The sequence below is a fragment of the Larus michahellis genome, chromosome 10 (assembly GCF_964199755.1).
Source record: "Larus michahellis chromosome 10, bLarMic1.1, whole genome shotgun sequence".
Taxonomy (NCBI): domain Eukaryota; kingdom Metazoa; phylum Chordata; class Aves; order Charadriiformes; family Laridae; genus Larus; species Larus michahellis.
The window spans coordinates 1,159,873-1,181,098 of NC_133905.1; the positions used below are offsets into that span (position 1 = coordinate 1,159,873).

General features: G+C 39.2%; 1 protein-coding gene across 10 annotated transcripts in view; it reads left to right on the forward strand.

Annotated features, from left to right (window-relative positions):
• CACNA2D3 (calcium voltage-gated channel auxiliary subunit alpha2delta 3) overlaps positions 1 to 21,226 on the forward strand; it is a 551,700-nt gene that overhangs the window by 429,279 nt on the left and 101,195 nt on the right. For all 10 annotated transcript variants that reach the window (XR_012589415.1, XR_012589414.1, XM_074603368.1 and 7 more), the window contains 2 exons: positions 3,225 to 3,299; positions 15,973 to 16,056. Coding sequence is in view for 8 of the 10 variants with exons in the window: in XM_074603368.1 (XP_074459469.1) it covers positions 3,225 to 3,299; positions 15,973 to 16,056 (159 nt within the window). In the remaining 2 variants the exon portion in view is untranslated. The remainder of the gene's footprint in view (positions 1 to 3,224; positions 3,300 to 15,972; positions 16,057 to 21,226) is intronic.

Below are 21,226 nucleotides of genomic sequence, written 5' to 3' on the forward strand. Positions count from 1 at the left end.
TGGAATAGCTACATTTTGTCACGTACCTGTACTGACCATAAATGCGTATGTCGTACGTCCCTCTTAATTGGCTGCCACGCTCTCATTTACTGATTTCTAAGAGGGTGGAAGGATAAGCTGACTTGTGAGTGCCTTTGTATATTCCTATATGTCTCTGTAGATAATTCTAGTTAGGAGGAATAAAGATCCTACTAGTGATTTTAATTCTAATTTGAATACATTAGCAATTACCAAATGATTTGGTAGATCAATATGCAATAACTGGAAAGTTTAAATTAAATGAGAATTTGATAAAAATAATGCATAAAATACTGGCAGTAATGTTGATAATGTGTATGGGAGTAATTTCCTGGGGCCTGGGTCCCACTAGGCGATGGATGCTATGCAAACAGAGACACCGAAGGCTGTCCCAACTGGAAACGCCTTTGCAGACTATGGGAAGAGGCAGCAGGTGACCACAGACTGAAACCAGAACACAGCGAACGGAGTCATTGCTGGTCAGGACAAATAACAAAGAACAGTCTCAGCACAGCAACCACCAGAGTTAGTGAACTTTTGTGGATGCAAAAGTACAGACTCAGTAGAAGGTAGAAGAGAAAGGAGCAAAACTGGTTCCTTTGCAAAATTTGGAGCAATGGAGAACGATCTTCGGAGCAGCCTTCTAAGGAGCTATGGGTAGACCAAGTTTCACTTGTAATGAGAAGGAAGAACAATGTTGTAGTAACTGCAGAAATGAAAGCCTGGCTGTGCACGGCTGGGTAGAAAAGACCATATCACAGTGATGTTACTCCAAAGCCACGTGTAAAGTCTGGACGTAGTCTGGATGCAAGAACCCAGAGAGCGCGTGGCGGCTGACTAACAGATACTGCAGCAGAGTTAGAGCCATTCAGAAAAGAAGATGATAGGCAGGGAAGTTTCTGGTTTTGTCATATGGTATTATATTTTTTAAGACTTAGTTTTCTATGGAAGTAATATACGATCCACTTTCTGAATATTAGACTTTTTATTTGAAGGTATGTTTGATATTACAGGATGTAATGCAAGAGAGGATTATTACGGGAGGCAGCGGTATCATGCAATACACTTAGGTTAGCGAAATCACCGGAGTTATAACTTCCAGTCTCACATACCATAAACATTTCTGAACAGTAAAAAGACCATGCAATTGCAAGTGCATAATCACCCCCGGGACCCACTCCTGTAGAGGCAGCATGTGAAATAAAATTCACACAGGGATATAAAATGATTGGTTGGAAATAGAATTCTGCTGACCTGGAATTCTCTCAGCTTGGATGAGGTGGATTTTATGCCGAGGAAGATGAATAATAACAATGAGCTGTTTTCAGCAGTCGTTATCTAGACTAAACTTCCCCAGATGTCAGTGGCAGGTTCTGCTGAATAAGGTAGGGTTGGATTTAGTAATACTTAGTTTTCATGTGGCATTTTACGGCATTTAGAAAAAGTTTTTTGTTTCTGAATCTGTCATTTAGAGACAGAGTTCAAGGTTTAAAATGGCAATGCTGCTGTAAGTGGTAGGATCTCTCGAATCAAAGCATTTTAAGTGCAGAGAGCGTGCAGTTTCACATACTGCACAACACACAATAAAATTCTACCCTTGGAAGCTGGGTATGCTTCAAATAGGCAAATATTTTTTTCCACTGAAGCGTACCACCCACATTTGTTTCCTTACCTGACTTCCATTGCTTGGATGTCGTTCTGCAGTTACCAACACAGACAGTGATACTTGAGATCTGATATGTAGCCAGCGGCTAGTTCACTTGTCATACCAGAATAAGTAAAATACGTCCCCTGTTATTATTTTGTTTATCTCTGCTTTATGAAGAGATGCCAAGAACATATCACCTTCTGTTACTTCCACTGAAGTTTATTGCTTTAGGAAAATGGCTAATTTGTGAAAGTGTCTTCTATATGGCAGATACAGTTGGCCATACACAGTCATTCACAGAGAGACGCGGTATGAATCGATCTGGTATGTTTTCTCTATGACCTTGCCGTAATATCACACTCTGGTTTATATTTCCAGAAAATCACAGAAGCCAACAGACTTGCTGTCCTTCTTGTGTCTTAGAAACGGTTCTGACTTAGCCTTGCTCACGTTGCTTGATGCCAGACAAATTCCTAAGGGCCCGCTTCAGCAAAGCGTTTAGGAATGTATTGAAGTAAAATAAAAAGGTTGTTAGTGGTGAGAAATGTAAAGCAATTGCCAAAGCGAGATGTCTGGGGTTTGGTTTTGGTTTTTTGTTTGTTTGTTTGGGGTTTTTTTAATACCTCAGTGCATCAGCATGCTTAAATAAAGGTGTATGGGATGTTATATTACGTCACTTCAGAACTGAAAAAAAATGGATACTCTTTGCGTGGTAAAAGTTACCTACTGAAGCTGCAGAAAGAGTCTACGTTAGCAGCAAGTTTATGCTAAGAAGGGGTGTTTGAATGACCACGTGAATGATTTGAAGGCACATTTATTGCATTCGGTGGGTGCAATCAACTGTGTAACAGCCATATAGTTAAAAGACTAGTATTGTTATTTAAATAAGTCCAGTGCTAAATTTGACTACCTATACCGTTAGGCCTCATAAAGCATTTCATTGCTCTCAAATGATCTCCCATAGTTCCACTTGGTACAAATATGTAAACTACATGAGTTTCTTTAATAGAAATATGCCTTCTTCTGTGGCTCCAGATGACCTAACAGAGAAGTAAAATACCTTTACGACTGGTGGATGTAAATACCACGTATGGCAGGCCACTGCTCGCTCGCTGTAACTGTACACTCGCCACTGATGTAGATGACGCTGTTACAGCAGCGCTGGAGCGACTGCGGGGGGCCGAGCCTAGCCGCTCCCGGGTACACGTGAATTTGCTAAATTCTGGTATCCCTTTGCTTTGGCACATTGTATGGTGTCTCACGTATACGCGTACATCGAATTCGCTCTAAAGCACATAGAAATAGGTGCCCTAGGTAGCAAAGTGTGTGTGACGTCTGTAAATCGGGCTATACGCTGAACTCATCACGACGACAGGTTCTCATTTTCACAAAATGTCAAGGATCAGAGCTTTGCATATGTTAAATGAAATACCGTGTGGATGAGGGTTGTGAATGCCAGCTTTAAGCCCTTGATAACTAAATTATTGCCTGATTTTTTTGTTTAAGAATATACTCAAGACCATGCTAATTAGTATTTCTTTCTCATTTACTCTTACAGTTAGGTATTCATGGATACGCTTTTGCAATTACGAACAATGGATATATTTTGACTCATCCAGAACTTAGGCCTTTGGTAAGAATACTATTTACTGATCTATTTTTATCTAGCTATATATGTCATGTTTGTTTTTCTTCCAGTGTGAATAATGTAATATTCATTAAAAATTAAATACAACAGACCTGTTACTTATATTGCTTTAAAACATATAATTCTTGGTAAATTTACGTCTGGAAGCAAAGGCTAGCATGAAAAAAAATAAAGGAAAATAAATATACAAGTTGTTTCTGCAAAAGATGCAGGCCTCCATTACTGCAAAATGGCAAAGCCAAAAATTGCTATAATTATGTTCATTTTACATTGAAATGGAATGCTGGATTTGCTATGTAATAACCCCTGTTTGTCATGGTAAAGCGGTTAAGCTAATTTAATATATGTGCAGAAATTTCAATAAAGCATATTCTTAAGCAAAACAGGGGACAGGGGATTTTTGTGCTAAAAGAGAAATAGCAGCAAATTTTACCTTTAGTTTCCCGTATCATCTTGTTTGCATTAATCACAGAAAGAAAAATAGAAGTGCCTGTTACGCAAATGTTTATCAACTTAACACCCCAGGGGACCGGTACATTGGCGATGGCACGGTGGTTTCGGACAGCACTTGGCGGTGTTCCGTCACTGCCGGCTCTTTGCAGAGCACCGGTATGACCGATTCCGGGGCTGTGTACGCGTGGATGCCATATGTATTTCCCATGCAGACACTTCAAGTGATGTCCGATTTCAGCAATGTTTTAGTAGAAAACAGAAATAGTTTTTGGATGGATAATTTCATATAAAAATAAAATTATTGAAAAGCATGATTTATTGAGTCATTAGCATATCTGCTCTTTCCGTTCAGGAAAAGAATTTGTCTTTCCAAGATTTGGGCTACAAATCACACAATTAACATTTGTATTTGCACTTACTGTTTCCCCACTTATTTTTTAAGTGGAGTAGAGCTTATGAAAAGTTCAATAGGGAGACTCCCATGTGTGAATGGAAAAACATTTTCTCAGTAACTTCACTGTAAAACAGGCGTACAGTCTAATGACAGAGCAGGCAGTATCGTGGACGAAGTTTTAGAATAAATGCTTTAATTGTCATTTTTCTTCTAAGAATATCACCTGTGATTCTGCATGGTAGAATTTTTCACAGCTGTGGAAAGGAAGACAACACCTGTAGAGAATTTGGCAAATCACTGATCAATAAGGAAAATAATTCTCAGAAATGGCTCTTGCAAATTAATCTTTTTTTTTTTTTTTTTTTTTTACCATTCCGGTGGTGAGTCACTAGAGCTATGTATCCCGGTATAGCCAGCTCAGACCCCGCTCAGTTAAGGTAACATGCTCCATGGACTTTTTTTTTTTTTTTGACCTCCACAGCCCCCACAGATGATGTCTCATAATGATGAATTTGTATCTTCTCATTTTATGGGAAGCAGGAGCTCTGCTACCCAAATATGTAAATATTAGGGAGTCAAAACCTTCCAGCCTCAGTAGAAGCAGTTTACCGTTAGGGAAGACAGAAAGCTCTAAATGGGTACTGGAGCATTTCACCTCTCAGGCAAAACGTGTTTAGTCTCTGGGAGATGGTACGTACTGGTCAGGTGTTTAAGTGCAGCGCTCGGGAGATTGAGTCACCTCGCCTAGACCCTCCCGTCCAGAATCCCATTGCCAGCAGTATCCAGCAGGAGACTCTTCCTGAGGAAGATGCAGGAACTGGTTAGAGGATGTGGAAAATCTCACAGCACTCAGTGTAACTTCTCACAGTTTCAGATAGGCTGCTGCCTATAAACATTTCATTTTGATATTTTAACATTAAGACTTATTATAGTGGATACTTCTGTTATCCGTATGAACTTATTCATTTTTCTCAACTTCCCACTTCCCACACTAATGATTTTCCAAATTGTAACCGTTTTACGCAGGGTTTTTTTTTAATTTTTTATTTTGAGTTTTTATTTTGAATTCAATTTTGATATTTCATGAGAAGTAGATTTTATATTATGAATGTGAAAAGCAGGAGCTCCTGATTTATTTTTTTTTCTTTTCAATTTGTTACTTTTTGTAATAATACGTGATCGTTATCTCATTGAATCTTCTCATCACAGTAAGCAACCAATATTTTCAGTCTTGCTGTAATTTTTTTCTACTCCTGCCCTTCTGCATTTTGGCTTTTTGTTGTCGCGTTCTCTGTATTTTTCTGACCTCTTATTTGCCATCCAGTCTCCGTGTTCTCCCTTTTCTGCCCGCGATTGCCTGCTGGGCTGTATTTGGTAACCGTAGCAGAGAAGAGGCGGCCCCAGGGCTGTACGAACCTCTTCAGAGCCCCTGGATGACAGACTAAAGGCTCCTCTGCTGCATCTTCGCTGCCGCCTTACCTCAGCCAGCTCGTCCCTGGCAAGTGACTACTTGTAACTTTGCTTTTATCTCACATCCAGCCGCATCATAGACATAACCTCAAAATTGCTCTAAAGAGCCAAAGTTACAAGAAAACTGATTCAATTTAAAATTTACCTGTCATAGCATTCTGTATATACATATATTTGCTATTTTCTTTATTTTGCTATGTTAATTATCCTCAGTGGTTAAAATGCTGAAATACATGTTGTTCTGCTTTAATGTAAGCTTTTTATATTAAACCTTTTTTTTTTCTTTTTTCTGTGTGAGATGCCAGTGTGGTGAGAAGTTATCTTCAAAATTTTTTGTTGTTGCACAGGGAAGTGCGATAGGAGATTGGGTTTAGTTCGTGATCGGCCACTACCTTCACAATCTTTTTCCTTATCTGTGTATGTATTAAAATCCACGGGATTTTTCCAACATCCCACTCTGTACTGGATATAAATGCAGTGTTTTTCATGGCATTCTCCAGTTTTCATAATACTAAAATCATGCCTTTGTCTTGATTCCTAAAAATGCTTTTGAAACCCTCAAGCGTCCCAGGTACATCCGACAGCCTGTATTTGCCAGCCATTGGAATATGTATTTGAAAGTTCCTTATCGACATCGCAGAGTTTACAGCACGTGCATTCGCTGTACTGTCCCTTTTTTTTTCTGGCAAATTACTTCCTTCAAAAATATTAGTATTTATTCATGACCGATTAGATATTTTAATAAACAGGAGGCAATGAAAATCAGGAACAGCGGAGAGCTTTAAGGTAGACTGACGAAGGGTGTTATCCTCTTTCCTTATTTCTTCTGTGGTGGCATGTTTTAGTGAGGCAAAAGTGGTTTTCTGTTCCTGGCCCCAGTGTACATCTTGAAGGTACTTATTTCCTTACCTTATACGACAGTCTCTCTCTCTCAAATCAAAATGTTGGGCAGTGGCCCGTAAGCTGTCAGCTGCGGGGAGCTCATTGTGATATATTCATGGTCTGTTCACTCCAGTTCTTGGGAAGAGTCATTTTTACCTCTGGGTTCTGTCAGTAGCGTGTAGTGGGAGGCTTCTGTGGACTTCAGTGGAGTTTTGGAGAGCGAAGTGATTGCTGGCCGGGGCTCTTACATTAATATTGCAGGCCAAACCCTGATACCATTGTACCTAGTGGCAAAACTGCATGAAATTTGTGACAGCAAGTATGTGAAAACAGGCGTGTAGGACTAGAGTTAGTTCGCCAAAGATACTATCTAAAAGTAAAATTATTTGGGTGAGTTAGAGTTTACGTTCAAGTTACGTTCATTACTGACTCGATCTGCGCTGGTTTGTGTCGCTGTTAGATTTTCCTATGGCGATGGAAAGCTGGGATATTACTAGGCTCCCGAGTTGCTAACCCCAGCGGCCGTATCTGTTAGTTCCGAACCTGACGTACCGCTTCTGAAGGAATCGTCTTAGGGGACGCGGAGCAGGCAGGCGGGAGAGCAACCGGGCGCTGCGGAAGAGTGCTTCCAGTTGTCATGAAGCTGCGGCGTTGGTTTTTTTTGTTTGTTTTTTTCTTTGTTGATTATCCTGTTGGGTTTATGTTTAAAAATGCGATTTTTTTTTTTTTTAATTTTTTTTTTTTTTTTCCCCTCGGCGATTTCCTCTTTTGCTGGTTTTTTTTTGTTTTTTTTTTTTTTGAATAAATTTAGGTTGGGCAGCTGGCGGGGGAGTCGCTGAAGGAGGGATGATGAGGAAGGTACTTGCAGAAGTTTATGGCAGCATCCTCTGCCGGCATCCGCGGAGCCGGGAGGCGCGGAGGGCGGAGCGGGCGGGTACCCGCGGATGCCGGCGGAACCCTGGACACGCAACATCCCGCCATGCGGTGGCGCCCCAGCACCGCGACACTCCGCGACATCCCGCGGTCCAAACCGCGGGGTTAGAATCCAGAAACTCATCTCCGGTGGGATTTTAATTATTAAAAAAAAAAAAAAAAAAAAAAAAGGCTTTCGGACTTTTTTTTTTTTTTTAATTGCATTCTAAGTGTTTTTCCCCATTATATCCTTTTTAGGGTGTGTGTTTCCTTTTACACACTTATACCCTTTTTAGGGTGCATTTCCTATGCAAAATACTCCATTGGTAACTCAAGGAACTATACCTGATAGTAATGATGTTTCGAAATTTGGTTTAAAAAAAATATTGCTGTATCAGAATGCTCCTTGATTATCAAAATGCTGCATTTTGATTAAAAAGTCTGCATTTTCACAGAATAGTGTTTTGTTTTCCACGAGAGAATACTTTACTTTCCGTGAGAGCGTGTTGCAAATTGCGTGATGTAGTTTTGAATTGTATGTTTAGTTTGAAACCACGACTTACTGTTTAGAAAAAAAAAAATAAAATGAATCGCTTGGGAGTTCAAAAGTGAATTTTCAGATTTTCAAGGCAGCAACTTGGCTCCTGAGGCTCCTCACATACGCTTGAAAAGCGCGTACGAGGACAAAGTGTTTCTCAGAGGCAGTTATGTCGGATTATTTGCTTGCTTCTCAGTACCCTGCCAGCACTTGCAGTGCGCTAGGTGTTACTCCATTGAATTTTAAAAAGCAAAATACGGTATGATGATGTTACGGTTTGCCAAAGAAATGAGCTTACTGAATGTAAAGGAAGAGTAGTAAACAAGCCATAGGTACTTTTTACATACGTTTAAAAGCAACCACCGTATTAATTCCCATAACTGTCACCGTGCAATCTGTTAAATGTAGGTGCCGGAGGAAAACTGCTTTCTTAGGAAAGTGTAGTGGGATTACAGAGAAATTAAGGAATGCCACTGAACAATCAGTGTCTGCCACAGACAGATTGACACCTTTGTGAATTTTATCTGGTGTTAGGGGTTTTACGGTTGCTCTCAAGCCTAATATTTGGGTGGTTCTTAATGAATAATAGCAAGATTGCTAGAAGATTTTGTGAAGTCTGTGGCTTTTTTGATTTACAGTTGGCAGTGGGATTTGTATTTTTGTTTGGGGAGTAAAGAGGGATTTTCTTTTTTTGGTAATTATTAGGTTCAATTAGGGTACTTGAAGTTCCTGAACAAGGAGCTCAAGTTCCTTAATTAAAGAAAATATGCATTTAAAGACAAATGCATGTGTTATGGAATGAAATTGCATCTTCTATTCATATTCTGGATTTTTTTGATAAATGTAAGATTAGAAATGTGTTATGACTTAGGAATTAATCTAATAACATCCATGATGACTGAGAATTTTGTAATATTTCTGAGTTTAAATCAAAACGCTCCGTTTCTCTGAATAGATCGAGGCATATATTTGAACTCTCAGTGTAAGCTCTGGAAGGCTGGTAATGGTCATTTTTTGAATGGTTATATGGGAATGCTCTTTTTACCACTGTAAAGCAATTCAGTTGATAACTTGCTTTCTTTAAAATGATGCACATTTTTGTTTAATCTCATCGGTCTTAATAGGGAAAGTTATACATAGAAATCAAAGCCCGTGTATCCGTCACAACCCCCTCACTGAAATATGTGGATGGTTTAGCTGCCTGAGTAAGTCACCATTTTAAACTTAAAATGTTGGCCGTCCCGATACATCGTATTAAGGTAAAGGACCTGCAGTATTTAAAGATTGCTAGAACAGTATTAAGTCTTTTGTAGCTGTAAATTCTGGGAAAATTTGTTTCTCCTAATATAGAAAAACAGAGAAACCCAAGTCTCGGGGGAGACATTAATGCCCCACTTAAGCAGTGTTAGCCTTTCATAAGCAGCAAATCTCAGTTCTCTCTGGGGAGTCCCGCCTGGAACGTAAGATAACCTACACTTACCCTTGCTTTATTCAGCAACTCCATAAAACTCTACAGCTGTAGCTGACAGCAGAATATTTAAATGATTTGAACAGTGTAAATGCCTCACGTTCATTTAAATAACTGAAGAATTCAATCACTTGAATGCCAATGATTATTCCTGTTGCAGTTTACATTTCAAAAAAGACAGCCCATCTGAATCCCTGTGAGAGCATTAAATTGCTATCTAATTAGAAGTGCAAAATTACATATATTTAAAAGATAATTAAAGGTTTGAAGGCTGTTGAATAACTGGTTGTACATATAAATGAATCACAGAAAATTTGTTAGCAATATGTGAAGCTTTCTTTTATTCTTTGCTTTCAGCTTTGAAGTTAGGTATAACCGAGCTCATGGGTTTAAATCTGGTAGTATTAAGATAAAGGCAGATGTTTTTAATTATTTCTACTCAAACCCCAAATAATTATAAGCAGCTGCCAGTTTTACATAATCCCAAATGATAAGGTCCTGAGAATGCAAATAAAATCCTAAATGGAGGAGCTGTTTTTTTCAGTGGAGCAAATCACAGACATGTCGCGTTGCTAATCAGCTGCGATCCACCTGAAGAAGCGAGCTCAGCCCACGTCCTCTCTGTCCAGCCTGGAGGTGTGGGACTAAAGCTGGGTTTTGTATTTCCCTTTATCTCACCCTGTGTATTTCCATGGTTTGTTTTATCAATCTAAACATTACTGCACCATTTGCACAGCAAATTCTTGTTATGAGTGTAAGTAGAGGGGGTAATTTAAATACTCGTGGCATGAGAATTTTCTTCTTCTATTACTTCGCTAGACGGTTCTTCTGTGTACATGGTACATCTAATTGTTCCTACTTTTTATCTGCCTGGAAACTTAGGATTGCATTATTCTCCCTAGCAAATGACATGGCTCCTGTCATCAGCTTTTCTCTGCAGTGTTTCTGCAAATTTTATAGTGTGACAGTTTTTCACTGCCATCTGACATGAAAAATCAATCCAAAATAACTGGGTTTTGCTGCCAACCATAACCTAGGGACTTCTGGATTAACATCGTAAATAGTAAGCTTGTCATGAAAGTCTCTTTTTGGAAAGGGAAGTTGTTCTTCCTATTCTCCTCAGAAAACCAAGATGTGACCTTTTTAAATCTTAAAATAAGGAGCTTCCTATAGAAAGCAACTTTGGTTTTTGACTGGACACCTGTGAGTGTTCTACAAATTCAAGAGTAAGTGCAGATCAATAAAAGATCATTTGTGGTTGCAAACTAGATACAAATCATGAAATAAAAGTATCACAAAAGACAGATCAGGATCACGTGAGCAGGAAAAAAGATTCCAAATGAAATAAAGAGCTGAAAGGCCAAGCAGTAGTGCTTTACATTGAGAAAGGGTGCTGCTTCACAGGTATTCCCAGGCAGAATGTTTTGGAGCTACGTAGGACATGGCGAATGAAAGCTCAGTCACGGCGGGTGACAGGTGAAGCGATGAAGGGAAATTTTCACTGGTTTTTTGTTTTTTAAAAAGTCAGAGTATGAATCGGTCTACTGAAGTGATCCCTTCCCCTGTCTTCCCACGACCTTCCTCTGTTGTGGAAAGACGTTATCTGGACTTTGTCCCGTAGCGTTTAAACTCTGAATGTTTTATGGTAGAAGCATTATTTTGTTAATGGACTAATGTTGGAAGGACTTAATCCATAAGTAAAGGAATTTGCAATTCGGAATTAATACAGTCCTTGCTGAAAAGTAGGAAGGAAGTGCCCCCTCCCCTTCCTTTCTGTGCACGTCTACGTAGCAGAGGGACGTGGCTCTTTCTGAGCCACGCTCGGAGACGTACGCCCCTTTGGAGCCAGGGGAGGAAGCAGCAACATACTCCTGCCTTATTCTATGCAAAGGGCAAAGGTGCCACATTTGAAGGACTGGTGGCAGAAACGGCTCATTCTGCTCCAGAAGCTGGCGTAATCCGAGCTTTCTCCTTGCAGGGTCCCTCAAGGAGGAGCAGTGTGACGCGGCAGCAGTTTGTGCGGGGCTGGCTGGGAAGGGTCTCGGTACCAGCCCTTGCGTTGGCTGCGTAAAGTCAGGTTCAGTGCAGTTTCCACTCAAACAGCTGCAGTCTTTGCATTGTGTCACTCAGAGCTACACTAGACAGTAAGTGGTAACGTTAGTGTCCCGGCTCTTAGAGAAGGGAGGTCCCTGAATAACTGGCTGGCCCGGGGGCATTGCAATAATGACACTGTATTCAGTCTGTGTCTGTTTACTTAAACTATATGGAAAAGTGTGTAATTTTACTTAATGACACTTTTCCTCCGATATTTGTTCATTCAACCTTTCCTATCGAACTTTGTAGACAAGAATACCTTTGCAAGATGGCTTAATGTAAGTTACAGTTATATGTGCAACTGGATTGTGTATTGTATTATGTAGAATTCAAGCCCAGCAAAACATGTTTGCGTATGTTTAAGTTTGTCTCTTCTAAACAACAACAAAAAAGGGACAGTTCTCAAATCCTGTTTAGATTAATGCATTATCCTGACTTTGAAGTACTAATCAAAAAAGGTGAAACTTAATTAATTGATGCTACGTTTATTAGTTCCTGATTCCTTGCTTTTGTATGTAGGATAGTAGTTTGGCAAGGAAGAGCTTTCCCTTGAAATTATTTCACCTCTCTGGCTTTTGGTTGTTGATTAGTAGATGCTTCCTTGCTATAATATTTTCTCATGGATGATTCCACAAGTGTGGCTAAGCAAGTTCATAAAATCTATTGATGCTTCCAAAGCTGCTGTCACAGCAGCTCGCTCTCTCCTACCTCCCCGTTATCCAGATGGAGCACGCCTGAGAAATTCCAGTCACCTTAGACCAAGGCTTGCAGCTGTTAAGATGTAGCTTGCTGCCCCCGTGGTCAGATGGCTGCACTCTGACTCTATAAACACGTGGCAGGTCACACTCAATGCAGATGGTATGGGACTGCCTGTGTTTTAAAAAAAAAAAAAATTAAAAAAAATCAAAGCAAAGCATTTAATAATGGCACACGTAAATGGTTGTATACGGGGTGGTGAAAAAATGTGATTCAGTCTTTAAACAGTACACGTCGCATGTTGTTTGAATCATCCGGTGCTCGAAGAGTTTGGCCGGGCCTCACGTAAAAGATCCCGAGGAAGATAAAGCTCATTCTGATTACTAAACAAAATAATTTCCTGTGTTCTTTCCACAAACAAAAATATGTTGGAGCTATCATGTAGTGTTGAGCAGAGTAAACGATTCTTCAATTGCAGTCCAGATATTAAAAATTTTTCAGTATCTTTTTTTTTTTCTCCCAAGGGGTGAGCTACTGTATAATACCACCACACATTTTGTACTGGCCAAAGTAGATTAACAGTTTAAATCCAGCTCTTTGTCTCATGCGCTTAAATCAGAGTAATTTGGTAGAGCTCCTAGTTTCTATCTTTCCCAGTGGGTCCCTTAATAATTTGTTTCAACGCTTTGTAGTAATCTTGCAGATGGGTTTGGCTTCAGCCTTCAAGCAGTATTTTATACTTCACCCAGGAGTCTCAGAGACAGAACGTTAGATTAGGTTTGCTACCAGAGAAAAAGATATAGATGGATGCCATTTTTAAAAGCTGGTGAATTGCTTCCATGTCCACGAATAACTTTTAGTAAGAAATTAGTTACGCAATAAAGCTAGAAAGAAGCTAGAGAAGAATGGCCAATTGAACAGTAGTGTCATGAAGTATTTTAGACTTGATCCACTTGCATTTATGTTTTAGGCCCTACTTACATAAGCATAAAGATATGTAAATTTACTGCTGTGAATAAGGTAGTATCTCCAAGAAGATTATATTTATAAGCAAAATTGCCAAGATGTACAAACAATTGCTATTTTTTGGTATCTGTTCCTTGCTGGAAGTTGGGTTTTGTTTTTTGTGCCATCCTTTTTTGAACTGTAACATAAATCTACTCCTCACGTATTGGATTCCTGTGTAGGCAATTAAACAGTAGCCCCTAAAGTGTGAGAGCTGAATGAGGGGTTAGGCGTCTCAATACTTTATTAGTTCCTGTCCTAAATGTGTTTAAGAACTGCGCTTTTCGTCCCTTTGAGTGCTTATAGAGCCTAACCCTTGCTTGGCTTTGCTGCTGCTTACCTGAATTTTTTAGACGTGAACGCTTCCAATTCTGGCTTTGCTGCAGAACTATGAATGTTTTATCCAGCTCTTCATTTGATTTGGTTTGGATTTTGTTTTTGCTCTTTGAGTGCAAGGTGTGGAATCTAGATGATTAACATAAATGCAAACCCCATAATCAGTATGATGGAAGTGGTTTGCCTTATGTTTGAAGCATACTTCTGCTGTCAGACACACAACATCAACTCCATTGTCGTACGTAAGGGTTTGCACATGTGTCTGAGAATGCAGCACAGCCCAGAAGCTCTTCCACATCTGTGGGTGAGGATGTAATTAAACATTGGAACCAGTACAGGAGCCGTTTGCTCTACTCAAATGATCCCAGCTAACTTCTGTGTAACACTTTTCAGCTCTCAGTATTTCAGAGCTTGACTATAACCATTTCGATACTAGAATGACTAAATCTGATCAAAGATTTGCTTGGGTAATTGGTGCAGCCACGGAGAGTAGATTAAAGGTAGTGTTGATATAGCTGCAGCTATGATGAAAGGTCTGCAAAATACAGCTGCAAAAATCAAGCCTTGCTAATGAACTGGATGTTATCCTCTCATATTTTATTCTTGTGAGGTTTAACTATATCAGCTGCAAATTTTGTCCTTTGCTATATGGGTATAGTTCTCTCTCTGGCTATCAGAGCTGTCATGTAGCAAGAATTAATCGTAGCACTGAGCTGCGTGAATTCACAGTCTAGTGTAGAAGCACGTGCTGAAAGCAGACATTCTTTACGTCTCGCCACGCATTGGCCCAGAAGTAGATAACCTTGTTGTTACAAGAATGGTGGCTTCTAGCAGAGGAGCAAAAAAAGCACATGAAAGTACTCTTCAATTGCGTCTGCATGAATTCTCAGAACTTAGACTAAGAGTTACACCAACAGAGTTGCTAGGATTTTTTGTTATTCAAAAGAAGAATGAGAATTGATTCAGGATTTTGTCCCATGTAGTTTCCCAAAAGAATTATTTGTAGCAATAATTGGAGTATCCAAGCTATTACAAGCAAAATTAAGGAGGCTCCGTGAAGCCTGTGCTAGAAGAAAACAGTGCTGCAAGTATCTCAAAATCTCTCTGTGATTATGATACAGTAGTCAATATTTTTAAAAACTTGCTGTTCTTCAGGAAGATTTTGTCATGCCTATTTTTAAATACTGTGGTCTACAAAAGCAACTGTGGGATTCACGTGAGAATCTTTTAATTTAGAGAGGAAAAAGTCAGGATAGGAATAACCTTCTAAATGCCCAGAGAGCAAGTTTTTTTCTTCGGCCTCGCTAGTCTCACCGAATGGGATTGAAGGTTCCTGCACCACTGGCCCCAGTGATGAATTGCCTGTGGCGAGCACTGACAGCTTTGGTTTATGGTATGGTTGGTCCTGCCCTGAGGGAGGAGAATCAGCTGTATGTGCTGCCTTACAGCTACCTCTTCTCTCCTTCTGTGACGCTGGTGTTGGGGAGTCACAAAAGCAATTTGGGGATTTTTCACAATGTCCCAGTGTCTCCTCTCATACTTCATAGCAAGACTTGTGGGTTTCCCTCCCCCTTATCTGTATCATACGAGGTAAGAGACCAGATTTCACATTACGCTGATCCTCTCCCAGATTCAATTTTTTTCAAATATATTCTCATAATTTTTCTTAAGCAGTTCTTTATTCACAGATCTTCCTAAATACTTTTTACTTCTTCCATCAAGCAAGATTTTTATTCTTACACTGGTAGGCTCTCTGATTTCGAATGTTCAGCAGAGGGCAGGATTTCCTACGTTATAAACACCTCGATGTCAAATGAATTTGTCACTAGGATGTTTATTTTAAATGTGCAATTTACAGTGTAACAGCGACTAGTGATAAAAAACCCTATAAATTAGCATTATTAGTATATTACTTTCCCCCCATGAAGTTGTAGATAAAATGTAGTATCAGCAAATGTTAACACCATACTTCACAAGACTTGCATCTTATCTTGTTTAAAGAGAAATGGGTAAACATCTTGTTGATAAGATTATAGTAAATATAACTTCCCGTACAGCTGAAAGAGCTAGCTTGAAACACCGAACATAAACTACAAGTTCAAGGTCTCGTGTATTTTCCATATGGGGAGAAGAAGGTAGAACTGCGGAGTTTGATTTCCCAGCGTGTCCATCAAGAAAAGGTTTGTATCGTGGCAAGAGACCACGCAAATAATCACGTGTGACGTCGGGTTTTAGTTCCCAGGCAACGTGTGTGCAGCAATATGGCACGCTTTGTATGAATTAAGCTACCTACTCTTATGTGTATTGCATACAATTGGGATGCGTCCAGCAGATTTTTAAAATCTTTTGATACAAAATCTTTGTGCAAATAAACCAGCATGTGCTAAATATTTCACCCTTTTTATGCCAGTATGAAGAGGGGAAGAAACGAAGAAAGCCCAACTACAGTAGTGTGGATCTTTCTGAGGTCGAGTGGGAAGACAGAGATGATGTGGTAAGTGATGTGTTTTAAAACCCTGTCAGAAGACATTGTTACACCCACCACTGGACCTGGAAACCGTTTAAGCAGTCATTAGAGAGGCCGTCTGGCTGCTCTCAGCAAGCAAAGGACAGTAGCCCCTTTACTTCATTTAGAATTTTATAACTGTTTTGTATTGATTCTTCCTTACGTATGCATATACCCCAAACACAGACTCTTTGTACCTTTGGTAAAAGTCATCACCCTCGCATTCTCCAGGCATCCCACTGTGTGTTTTTGCTGGATAGCAAATATAGTGCTAGAGAAGGGAATAGAATATCTCTTAAGGGCTGGCCCGACAACTGCTGAAACTCAGAAATGAAGGAATGAGTTTGACTTGTCTCCGTGAGATCCCTCTTTCCTTAATGGGAGTAACGAGAGCTCTTTTCCTTAATGTACAAAATCAAAAAACATCAGATGAATAAACAAAATGGGATTCTTTGACCTCTGTTCAGAGCACAGATTCACTCCAAACTCCTAATTTCAGACATATGGGTGGCTGCAGAAGCGTGCGTTCTCTGTCTGTCAGCTGTTATGCACACAATCCTTTCGTTAAACTCATTTTTCAGTGCTCTATCGACTCTGTAGTTCTCTCTTTATCTTATTCTTTCTTACCTTGCAGGCTTAGCCTTTTCTGCAGTACTGTATCAAAAGCTTTCCTTATGTCCATGGCTTAACCTTTGCCTGGTCTTTCTGTTACTTCCTCAATAAATCTGATTTGTTAGGCATGATTCGTTTTGTGTGAATCTGTGCTGACTGTCCTTAATTAAATCGTAACTTTCCAGGTGTTCCCCTTTCTGTCCTGTAATTTAGTTTTTCCCATAAGTTCCCTACTGCCAAAGTCACGACTGCATGTCTCTATTTTTCATAGATGTCTCCTCGATCCCTTCTCAAATATCAGCACTGTGTTAGCTTCTCTCAAGTCCTTCATACCTCTACTTTTCCAGAGAGGTTTTGAATGTATCCACTGAAGGTTCCCATATTTACTTTGTCATGTCCTTCCGAAATCTGGGATGGATCACGTACAGCTGTCCCTGGAGTCTTGTCAGTCTTCAGATGTACTAATTTCTTGATCCCTGTTCTGACATAAGTCTATATTTTCTTTCTCCCTTAAAAAATATATATCTTGCATTCCTCCCTCTCTCCACCCGCTTTGTGAACAGTGAAACAGTTCGTTTCTGTTTTAAGCAATGTCTGTTTCATCAGGTGATAGATTGTCCTCATCCTCTCCGAGGAGCCCATCTTACTTCCCCATTTAAAGTTTTCTGTTGGAGCGTACGCTCCAACTTTTTTTCACGTTTCTTGTATAGCTTTGTGCAGTTTTCGATGCCTGCTCTACTCAAGGCTTCCTCATTAGATTTTCATATTCTGTAGCAGCCTTCTGCAATCTTGGCAATCACTTGGACTTCATATTTTATACCTTGCCTTTTCTCTTCTCCTTGACCACATATTACTCAACCAGTTCCTCTGCAAATGACCTTTTAAGATTTCCTTTCTCCTTTCAAATGTTATTGCTGTAGTTAAGTACAGCTTTTAAACCTTCACGAATTTTTTTTTCTTGTTATTTCTCTTCGGTTTGTGTTGGGTTTTTTCCCCCTTTTTATTTCTTCCAGTACTTTCTCTGCTTCATTTTTACAGTTTTAATCCCTATTTTTAATCATATCTTAGTTAGAAATTCAGTGGTTCAGTTAATGTAACGCTGAGCTATTTCTGTGATATTGAAAATTAAGTTTTACTGATAACTGAGATTATATCTGAATACACATGAAAGCAAAAAGTTCTTCAGCTTCAGCTCTTTCTAAGTATTTCCTTTGTTTGAGACCCGAGTTGTCACCACTTCTTGGAAATTTTTAGCAAAAATCGAGTTTTGTCTATCCGTAGGCTGCAAGAAGTTTTATTTCACGTTTTGATGAAAGATACATACATAAATTTTATCTGTTTCCTTTCACCAAAAAAAAAAGTTTGTTAAAAAGTATTTTTTAATTGTAACATAGAAACAAGCAGTTTCACCGTTCCAGTTGTTTCATCTTTTGAAGGAGAAAAGAAGTTAAACTACGTTACAAATAGACTAAATGGAGCATTACATTTGTAGAAAAGATCCAGGTCCATTGCCCAATATGTATGAGTAAAAAAAAGAGATAAATTGTAAGTGAAATTAATTTTGATAAATATTTAATACATAATAAAAACCCCCTAGATATTCTGTTGTAGCCTTGGAGCAGCAGTAAACACGATTTTCAGTACTCGTGTACAATACAGGTGTGCTGTAGTGACCGCTTTGAACGATCCCCATCTGTCAGTGCTCATAATTCATTAGTGCATTCTTTGATAAACGATCCCCCAATAGATAGGTTTGGTAAAACAGCCTACACATCTACTGTTTGAGGATTAGTGACCAAGTGTTTTCTGAAAAAACAGCAGGTTAAATATTGTGGAAAAATGCGTTAACATTCCAAACGTTGTCCTAATACTTCAGCAATGCCACACACAGGTGGACACCTTTGTGCAAATATCTAAATAGGAAAAAATGCAATGTCAAGCAAATAATATTTTTACAGGTATTTCTAAGAGTAAGCCTGGAATATCATTACAAGTTTTTTTGTGCTTGTGTGAAACACGGCGTAGGTCGTGTACGTGTGCATACCATGTCACTCCAGCCTTCAGAGGAGATGATGGCCAGAAATACTAATGGAAGAATAAAAGAGAAAGAGATGTGATATAAAGTAGTATTGGAGCTACAGGAAGAGTCATTATAAGCGTTACGGCTAGAATGGGAATGAAATTTGAAGGAAGTTATGTAGTTTATTGTAGTAAAAATCAACTCTTTATTCAGCTTTTCTGATGTAAGGATACAAATGAGCGTCCAAAAAGTGTATGTTACTTTGTTGATCTTTTGTAATAGGCAGGTCCTAAATATTGTTAATTTTGAGTGAAAATGGTAAATGTTGTGTAGGAGACTTAAAACTTTGTGAAGTAACTTACTGACTTGAGCGCTGCATGTGGCTCTGCTTCACCCAAGGCCTTGGATTTGATGTTCTTGATTTTTTCCAAGCTTGGGTAGTAAAGCATTGTTTATTCAACTGTAGAGGGAAAGAATTGATGTATTCACGTAGCCGCTTTTAATAACATAGGCTACTAATGGTGTATTTTGCTCCCACGAAATACTTATGTGGAAGCTGATTAAGACATTTTCTTACTTTTTACCACATTAAGTTAATGGTTACATAGTTTCCCAAGACTATAGAATGATCTCGTACTGTAGCAGTGAAGCCGGGATGTTAGCAATTGATTGGCTGTATTTAGTTGGAGGAGTAGTAATGCGTACTACTCGGAAGAGGTGAAGAAATAGGTTTTCTCTAGTCACCCAGGAAGGAAAAGGTGGCAGAACTAAGGCTGGAATTTTTTTTCACCGTGAAATAGAGTTGATGGAGATAAATATTCATCAGTTCATTTTCCAGGTTAACAGTACCTGCTATCTTGCTGTCACTGCGTTTTATTAGAAATAGAAATCTTAACAGCTTATTAAACTAACAGTGTCTTCCAGCAAAGCTTGGGAATACACAGTACCAAAGACGAGAAGTTTCAATTTGGACAGAAACCTTTTTCTCATTAACTCACTTCTAAAATTCTTTTATTATAATTTCTAGCTGAATGAAATATTTTTTTCCAAATAAAAAAGACCATGAATGAATGTTTTGGGGCTTGAAGCCAACTGAGGCAGTATTTATTTTATGCATTTGAGGAGGGAGATGAAACTGCAGAAGAGCCGAGAAACCAGATTACAAAGCCAAGAAATGTAATCACAGCAAGGAAAAAAAAAGAAGAAAAGTAAAACTCTAAATCCCACATGCAGACTTGATCTTAAACACTGCTGAGAGTTTGGAGGCCCTTCTAGTAAATCTATGACTTGCCTGAGGCTTGTGGGAGGAATGGGTCTGAGACAACTGCAGGCACCAATAGGAGAAAAATGAAAACCATGTTAAAGATAAATGGAACTGTTCTGTAAATGTTAGAAAGTAGATGGTTAATTAAGACCAGATCTCCAAGTCCAAACCACAAAACTTAAAATGGGAAAATATTTCCAGAATTGCCTATTATGTATTGTTAAAAAAAATCTACAGTGAAATATATGCTTTATTTTATACATGCCTCCAGCTAAAAATTATTCTTTTACACTCACTGACAGAAGAGTAAGACTGTTAATTCAAATCTAGATGCCCCAGAATTAAATTTAAAGAGCTGCAAAGTTTGCAGTTTTTGATAGGTCAGCCATGCTCAGCTTGTTCGTGAGGATAAACCCAGGTATTTCACTGGCAGGTTTGGGCATCCTCTCTTCACTCCACACTAACTCAAAAAGCCTGCAGAGTGCACTGATATGATCGTCTTCACAATTTTTCGTTAAAATCTGACTGAATTGCCCAATCTGGCATGAGGTACTGGAGAACAGGAGATGTTTATTCAGCAAAAACACAATATCCAAAATTGTGTTCAGTTAGATAAGCAGTAGGAGAGACGTAAAAATGCTCATTATGTCAGTATTATTCTGCATTTTGAATATCCCTGACGAGGGAATCTGAATTGATTAGTGACAGTGGAATTTCCCTATTGTAATGAAAATTACAGCTGCGAAAGATTTATAGGTGCTTCTTACCACAAAAAAAAAAAAAATAATCCCACAAGTATAGCGATTTCAGTTGTAATTGAAGATATCCTGAAACAACCACCTTAAACTTTCTGCATCTGTGCCATTAAAAATATAAGCAAAGAAGACGCTGCTTCCGTTCTTAAATCTAATAGCATTCAAATAGAATACATCCATACATGGATGGTATCGCTGCTGAACACTAACTTTCTTATTTCTTCCCTGAAGTCCTGAACTGATAAATAGGCAAATTCAAAACGCTAAGGCTGAGGACTTCTCCAAACCCCTGTCGTTTTGTTCTGCAGTTTCAGCCCAGAGACCGGGCTCTCAGACCAGCGTGGCCTTGTTGGTAGGGACGCTGCAGGTCATTTCGGCTCGGGGGCCTGGTGGGCAGCTGTTGGGGTTTTTACTTCTCTCTTCATCGTCACGGCATGCTCTCCTAGGAGAGCGGCTGTGTCAGCTGGAGTCCTCTGGGAGGAAGGCACTTCTTTCCTAGACACCAAA